This window comes from Stigmatopora argus, chromosome 22 (assembly GCF_051989625.1).
Source record: "Stigmatopora argus isolate UIUO_Sarg chromosome 22, RoL_Sarg_1.0, whole genome shotgun sequence".
In the NCBI taxonomy this organism is placed as follows: domain Eukaryota; kingdom Metazoa; phylum Chordata; class Actinopteri; order Syngnathiformes; family Syngnathidae; genus Stigmatopora; species Stigmatopora argus.
Genome location: NC_135408.1, coordinates 6,066,959 through 6,075,219, shown reverse-complemented (window position 1 = coordinate 6,075,219; position 8,261 = coordinate 6,066,959). Strand labels below are relative to the sequence as shown.

Here is an 8,261-nt window from a genome sequence, read left to right as displayed (position 1 = left end):
TATTTTTTAAGCCATTAAAATGAACAAGAACATTTTCCAATGAGGTGGAATTATGAGTGGCAATGGAGTAAACATATGTACACGCAGGTAATTGCACATCTTAAAATAAGTGAGCTTCTATTAGAGTTTATAAACAATGTGCTTTGTCACACTCACCTGCTCGGTTGATGACGGGCTTGTTCGCTCCCTTGAGGGCGCAGAGTCGCTTGCCCCCGAAGGGGACGTACTTCTGGCTGATTGGAAGTGATTCGGTCTTGAGCAGTTGCCGCCGCTGCTTCTCCCTGAGGATGGAGTGCACGGCCTTCAGGAGATCCTTTTTGCTCTCCGCCGAACTGAACGCAAAAAAAGGACAAACGTCAGAGCAATCAACATGCAAGAGACTAGACAGAGAATAAAAATAACTTATTTTGATGTCATCAGAATAAATACTAACTAAAAAAAGTCATTAAAAAGTTCAAATGTATAGGAAAATCACTGAATGCATACTAACATGAAAACATGATACCATACCTGTCAACTTATACATTTTTCCCATATTTGATACGTTTTTGATCATTTCAAATTGTGTATGCCGTATAACAACTTTTGTAGTTTTTTTTAAGTATGTTTTTTGTGAAACTGATCTCCTAATCCGTATCGTCGACTGCTAATATTGTCATGCTTTAAGAAAGATATGAGCATGTGCATTCCCCTTTCACACTTTGAAATACGCCCTATGTGAGTAAATATGTGCCGTGTTGCATTTGTACAGATTTTTATCGCTTAATAGGGGGAATTTCAATCATTAATCAGGGGAGTAATTGGCCGAGCTTGACAGGTATGTGATACACATAAAGACGTGTATTAAAATATCCCAACAAAAATGGAGAAATTACAGGAGATTTAAAAAAAAGTTCCAACCTGCAGCACAATTGGAAGCTCCTCTCTGGTCGTCCTTCTGATTCCGACCTGGTGTGAACTATTTCGCACACGGCAGTGCCCTCAGAATCTATACACATACACACACACCCGGGTTAAAGAACACATTGGCTGCCACTGACTGCGATGGTTGTCCAATGAGTGGACTCGGCGACAGTATAATTTTTGCATACTTGCGATGGTGCGCACTTGCAGCGAGTGGGTGGCGATCATGTGACGGAAGCGGAAAGGATCCCGGTCGTCGTTCATGGACACGCGGTGAGAAGCGCCCTGAGGAAGAGGATAGTAATGTAGTACATCCACTTGACAACAGGGGATGCCACAGTTAGAACAACAGGCGATATATGTGGTCTAAAAATACAATCTCCATTAGTTTTTCAATTAAAGTTTGATTTACAAAAAAAAACCTCATGGAATAAGCAATTGAATAAGCGGTAGCTAGATTTCCCTTTTGGAATAAAACAATCATCTACAATAAAGATTCAAATTGATTGACAAAATGGATTTATCATCCAGTACATTTCCTTCGGAAGGAAACGAAGCATCTTACCACTTTTTTCCGGTGCTTTGAGGAGTCTTTATACACAAACACCACAGCGGTTTTGAACACTACAAGATAAAAATGAAATAAATGAGTCTTAACATGTTGGAATGAATCCACTCCCATGCAGCCATTCCAGACAATCCTCCTTTTAACATAGTGATGATGCAATATCTAAAATATCAATTGCCTGCATCAAACATTGACAATGGCAGTCAGTGAATGTAGATAACTTGGTGAGTGGACCTTGTGGCGCTCCAATATAGATGGAGAACATCAAGGAAGTATGTGGGATTCATTCCATTTTTGATTCTTACCAAAGGCTGCCAATTCCGGGTCTTTCTTGCTCTTTCCGAAAGAGCTGGGCGGGTTGATCCAGACCACACTGGAGTGGATGAGCAGATCCCCCATGGACAGGTCACCCACCTCCTTCTGCTCGCTAATGAGCTGGTCAAAGACGGCACCGAACTCCTCGTGGAGCTTCTGCATCTCGTTGATGTGACTCGCCACCTTGTTCATCGCCTTCATGGCCACTGAACGAGACGACATCACGTCACGAATGACTGCCTGGAATGAGGACATTTCCTGCAGGCCGGGAGAGCTCTTACTGTCCAGGTGGTAGTGTTCGTCACTGTCGGGGTCCGTGAGGGAGAAGAGCTCCCTGAGAAGCAAGGGGTACTTGAGGACCCTCTGGATGGGTTTGATGAGGTAGGACTCCAGCGTGGAGGAATGCTGCTGCTTGGGGTTCCGCTCAGAAAGGAACGCCTTAAACTCTGGGTCTGTTTTGGCTGGGTGAGACATCACAAAAGCCATTCATGTTTCTGGTCCAAACCGGAGAACCCCTACGCACTCAAAAATGCGTCTTTACCTTTCACCAGAACCTTGGGCACCTTTGTGTGGCTGGCGCAGAAGGCGCTGTAGATCTTGAAGCGGTCAGCGTAGTAAAGAAATGAGCCGCCCAAGGAGAAGAGCACTTTCTGTTGGAACGAGCGGATAACTTTAGATTCCTTGCATTTGACTAGCGTATTTTTCGGACTGGAAGTCGCACTTCAGTATATAGGTCGCACCAGCGAAAAAATGCTAAATGAAAGGGAAAAACATATATACACACTGTATTTTCTCGCATATTAACATTTAAAATTGCATTCAAATCGTTGAGTTTTACAATTTCTCTCGTATAAGCCGTACCCTGGACACAGTTATCGTTTTTTAGCAACAAATACGGCGTAAAAGCGAGAAAATACGGTAAGCGCTTTATATCTTAACCTTGAACTGCTCGACTCTCTCCAGTCTGTCCAGATCTGGAACCAGTCTGATGCCGTCCTCTAGCGTCCTGAGAAATTCCACCTGGAAATCCACCATCTCGTCCAAGTTGCCGAAGAGAATGTCCAGCTATGACAGACCGGCGTGGGTGTTCAAATGGGAAATCTCCAGTCCGGGTGGAGACGATCTTACCTCGTCCTGCGAGAGGAAGCTTTCCTTCTGCAGCGGTGTCAAGTAGCACTCAATGAGGCAGCGCAGATCCTGCACGGACGAGCGAGAACACGTTCAAACGGAGCAATTAGGAGCAGGCAGCGAGAGCGGACAGGGACGAGTGGTCACTGACTTTGACATAGGTCTTCTCCGTGTCCACTAGCTCGTTGATGACCTTGCGGAGCTTGTCGGCGTGCGAGAGCTGGCGCTGAGCGCAGGACGGCGGCAGGGCCGACACCGGGCTGGGAGACAGCGAGGATGAAGATGACGAAGACGACACGGAAGACGACATCTGGGAGTCCGGGGCGTCGCGGCGTCCACGCGGGTGAAAGGACGAAGCGTGCTCCTTGTTCTGAGAGAACAAAATCCAAAGGACACTCTCAGCTTTGACCTTTGCACAACTCGTATGGCGCTTTGGACGCCAGATGCATCCGAGCGGGCTGCAATCACGGTGACGGACGAGCTGTGGAGGCGGGAAGAGGCCCGTCGAAACGCATCGCACGCTTCGTCACTCGTTTTCGGAAATGATAAAACTATTTTCCGTGGCGGTGTTCAAACCCGTTTGGCAGCTGGACGCACGCACTAAACATCCACGCACAGATGGCGGTCCTCACTGTGTGGAGTTTGCATGTTGGTGGGTTTTCTCCGGGTACTCCGGTTTCCTCCCACATCCGCATTCGCTAAAAAAAGGCTAGGTCTGCAATAGGTGAGGTCACAAAGTGCATCTCACCAGAAATAAAACATCACAAACCAACTTGGAGGTCCATTTGGAGCCTGTCCTTGTCCTCCCCTTTGACCTCTTGAAGAGGGGCATGGTTGGAAAATCCGTCCGGGCATATACGAAAAATCCCCGGTTAATAAACAGAAATCCTGACTCACTCCGAGGTGTGACCAACAAGTGCAGAAAAATGAAAAGCAATTCAGGGAATTGGCAAACAGAGGAGGAGGAGACGAAGGGAGGAGGGAAAGGAAGGAAGCCTGTACTCTCACTTGCTTATGTAAGCACAACTGACAGCAACAATAGAAGAGATCAAGGATTGATTGGATCAGCACTAATTTTCCTTTTTTTTCCCACCACTCCTACAATCTGATTCATCCCAATAACCCATGGACTGCCATGGATGGTGCCAGGCGAAAAATTCCTTCAAGGTGGGAGGCTTGGTTTGGACATGCAATAGTAATAAACTCATTTAAAGAGGTTTTCTCATACTGTCAGCATGCTTTCATTCCAATCCAAAGTCTAAACTACCTGCACAAACCACACCTAGCGTTGCACTTATAACACACAAACACATCCGGTTACATAATCGCAAAACAGGCCATAATTCCACTTGACTGATGCACACATTATGCCCAGTCAAAAACAAATGTTGCCGTAAAACACCCTCCAAACCGAGACAACTGCAACAACTATTCACAACAGATAATGAAAAATAGTATTCCCAGACATTACCTTCTCCCTTGAGCATGCCCCGCGCATCTTTTCACCACGTGTAAAATAGCCTGTAGCGATTGATGGAGTGCATGCGTAGGTGTGTGTACGTGTGTGGTAGCGATGTAATGCAGAGGGAGGAGCTGAAAGGCAAGTGGCAACCTGTCGCCATGACCACGCCTGCCAGCTAAACAGGGATAAACAGAGATTAGTTGCGCACAATATATCCCATTTCTTTGCTGGGCATGAATATAAACTCAGAACAAGCTTGAACATGATGAGGATGACACACACTTGATGTTGATAGAAATCCAATCGGACTGCTTTTCTGGAAATGACGGATATATTGTTCAATAAATGGATTTTTTTCCAAGATTGACCGTCGGCCGATATACAGCCGATGTCATAGGACAAATTTATGTTCACTGATTGGCTGTTAATTTTGAGTTTACACCAAGTAGCGGACAGTGTTACAAAAGAAAAAAAACTAATATTCATTTATTCAACCTCAAAAACTAGCTTTACTTTTTATCCCGCTTCTGTGAAATTAAATGCGTTTCTTACTTGTAGACATATGATCCATGGATTAGATGTTTGAGCAATGAGTCAAATAATCCTCATTTTAATATTTATGTGCTGCATCATGTTCTCTACTACTGAATCTTAACCTAAAGGCAACCGAGGCAACTATAGGTCTGCAATTAATTATATATTTTTTCCCCTGTTTCAGATGCCTCCAGGTAAAAAAACCAGAAAAAAATGATAGGCAGATTGACTTTTTCCTCATGTGGGGACGACTACAATCACTTCTATCATCATCGCCATGATTGCCGTTATCCCAAGTGATACCCCCTCCCTTCCTAGCCTCCTCTTCTCTTCCTCTAGTTATCACATTTGTAGGCGATGGTGGTGCTTTTGTCTGAAATAATGAAGCTCGCCGCCCCACCAGACTCTCGTTTGTGTGAGCTAAATGATACAATGAAGCAGCCACAATGTCGGGATAATTAAAAATGCTCTGGCATTCGCCACCCGGTGAGATGATTAACCTCATCAACAAAAACGGGAAGAAGACAAAATGACAGGAATTTGCCAAGATTACCAACATTTCTTCCTGAATGCTGATGAGCAGCAAGTCTAAAAAGGCTACAAAACTACAGTGCAAAATTTGTCAAGTCCTTCATCCTCTCACATCTAACCTTTCATATAACATTCTCACAAAGGGAACAGCTGTCGCTATGGCGACAGCGGGAGCGACGTACAAGTGCAAGTGGGGGTCTGCTACTGACAGTTTTAGACAAGCAACAATCGTCGCAAAGCTGACGGTCTGATGAGGAACGACGACCGCGCCATTACCAAATCATACACTCGTCTCACACCTGCCACTAACCGTTCCCGTACGGACACACAGACAGCTCTAGTGTAACATATTCAATATATTCAATGACATGCATTCAATATCTGTGTGACAGGGCTACAGTATATTTACAGTTGCTTTTTTACACAAACCGCACCTGAGTATAAGTGGCTCTAGTAGGAAAATGCGGAATTAATAGAAAAAGTAATAAAAGTCTTGTCGAAAGTACACAATTACTTCATGGGGTCCCGACTCGCATATTTTGTTGTAAATTTGAAGGATTACATTCCACCAGAATAAAAAAAATTGAATTTTAGAGTGTTAAACTAGCCTAACATGCATGTTTTTGGGATGTGGGAGGAAACCGGAGTACCAGGAGAAAACCCACGCAAGCCCAGGGAAAACATACAAACTCCACATAGAGAAGACGCACCTGGGATCGAACCCAAGACCCCAGAACTGCGAGGCTGACGTGCTAACCACTCGGTCACTGATTTATAATCTGGGAAATCTGGTGGAACCACCCATATAATTTTCAACGGGCGAATCCCTGTGAAAAAGGTTAGCTTACCTTCTGCGCAAAGATCTTCTCTTCGGAAGAGTCTTCAGGACTGAGTAGCGTCTCGTCATCTAAACTGTCGTCCACCACCAGAGTCGATACCTCATCAAGGATGTCCTCTGTGGATACGTACCCTTAAGTCACATGCAGTGTCCTGAATTCATTTTTTTATAGATAACAGGCTACCTTGGTTTTGCGAGAAGATGTCGGTGGTAGCGTCGCCGCCAGCTTCCGCATCTGAGCGTCGAGGTGGCGGCGGAGGGCACAGTGTGGCGGGGTCCAGGCGTGGAATGACGCCCAGGCTCAGGGTCAAGGCCTGGCAGGTGAACGCCACCCGCATATCGTCCATCTGCAGGGCGGCGGCCGATTTGCCGTTCAGCAGGAGGATCTCGTCGCCCGATCGAAGACCTTTCAGAGAAGCGGGAAGTCTGGCATGATTACGTTTTAATGCAGTTGATAGCGACACACGTCAAATCCATTTGAACTGTGATAATTATAACGCCCAGATTAGATGTTTAACGCCATCAACGGCGACCAATGAGTAAAGAGCCAATAATGAAGAGGACACTTCACCTACGCTACCACACAGACACACTTTGTGCAGATGTACACGAATGACACATTTAGCCTGTAGTTATTACCTACTTTTCTGCAATGAGAAATGTCATCTGTATAGCAGAGTCTTTATCAGACTGAGAGAAATAAAAAGCCCCAGGCCCGACTGAGCGGTCGCTCTGTGTGCGTGCGTGACCACATTAAGAGAGACGGGTTGGGGTGAAGCCTGCAGTGTTGGCCTGGATTCTTGCGTGATCTCTTTCAGTCGCTACGGATTCGCTTCAGAGGATCAATGCAACATGCTGGCCAACCGACTAACATTGTGCATGGATGTGAGTGTGTGACTCAACAGGAAGTACTGTAATGTCTGTTAAGTCCGGGTACCTTTGGCGGAGGCGAGGCCTCGCTCTTTGACGTCAGTGATGTGAAGCCGCTGGGTGCCGTCCTCGTCAATAACAGACACTGAGAAACCTGAAGATGGACAAACCAAATTGGATTTAAATCCCAATTTGAAGACCTAAACCCCATTTATAAGATAAATTGACACTGTAAGACAGGCCTTCTTAAAATGTGGGGCACGAATGCATTTATTTTACCATGCTAGATTAAAGTGTAATTGCAAATTCAAAACTGTGGATGGCAGTGGCACACTCAAAAGAAAACATAAAAAAATATTTAACCCTATCAGTCCACAGCTATTCAAAGGTTGACACTCAGAGCAAGTAACTACTCATATTTGGCCATTTAGCAATGAATTTATTTTATTATAATTCTTAAAATAATATTGATTGTAACCCTTTTGTAAGGATATGCGGTCCAGAAAAATGAATGAATGTACAAGTTAATACAATGTCAATAACAATAAAATAAATGAAACTAAAATTAATAGTAACAAAGACACTTTGGTTACAGCCCCAAGTAACAGTTTAAAGTTAATTTTTATTTGTATTTAACTTATTGCAGGCCATTGATGGCCATATAGGTCTAATTTAAAATGGCTGGGAGTAGTCATGTTTCAGTGCCATTGATGGCGCTAGACTTCAATCCATCTTAAATGGTAGAGGGGGATGAACGAGTGCCAATAAGTTAAATGAGTGACAATCATGACAGGGTTAAGAAAAGCAATAAGTGACAGGGATAATGAGAACAACCCAAAAGCTAAGATCAGTCAATACAAGTGAGCATAAGTAATAGTTGGCTTCACTCTGACTAAGATGATAGAATAAAGTATTTACCATAGCCAAGTGTGCATGACTCGGCCCGGTCGAACTGGATCAGCCTTGTGGTTTTGGTGCAGATCTCGATCTCCCGGTACACCTGAAGAAAAACAAGACGGGAAACGAGTGTGACGGTCATCAGCCTTGCAAAGAGATTCATGTTTTATTCATCAACCTTAAGAAAGCAATTTTGCATCAAGGTCACGGGGTCA

The 8,261-nt window shown here is 44.6% G+C and overlaps 1 protein-coding gene across 1 annotated transcript in view; it reads right to left on the bottom strand.

The window, feature by feature from the left end:
- tiam1a (TIAM Rac1 associated GEF 1a) overlaps positions 1-8,261 on the bottom strand; it is a 31,815-nt gene that overhangs the window by 726 nt on the left and 22,828 nt on the right. The window contains exons 15-28 of the mRNA XM_077591422.1: positions 8,068-8,149; positions 7,217-7,303; positions 6,464-6,685; positions 6,290-6,396; positions 3,066-3,284; positions 2,915-2,983; positions 2,726-2,851; positions 2,328-2,436; positions 2,068-2,247; positions 1,777-1,992; positions 1,469-1,527; positions 1,092-1,188; positions 901-988; positions 157-332 (exon numbers count right to left, since the gene is read on the bottom strand). Of these exons, the coding sequence (XP_077447548.1) occupies positions 157-332; positions 901-988; positions 1,092-1,188; positions 1,469-1,527; positions 1,777-1,992; positions 2,068-2,247; positions 2,328-2,436; positions 2,726-2,851; positions 2,915-2,983; positions 3,066-3,284; positions 6,290-6,396; positions 6,464-6,685; positions 7,217-7,303; positions 8,068-8,149 (1,837 nt within the window). The remainder of the gene's footprint in view (positions 1-156; positions 333-900; positions 989-1,091; positions 1,189-1,468; positions 1,528-1,776; positions 1,993-2,067; positions 2,248-2,327; positions 2,437-2,725; positions 2,852-2,914; positions 2,984-3,065; positions 3,285-6,289; positions 6,397-6,463; positions 6,686-7,216; positions 7,304-8,067; positions 8,150-8,261) is intronic.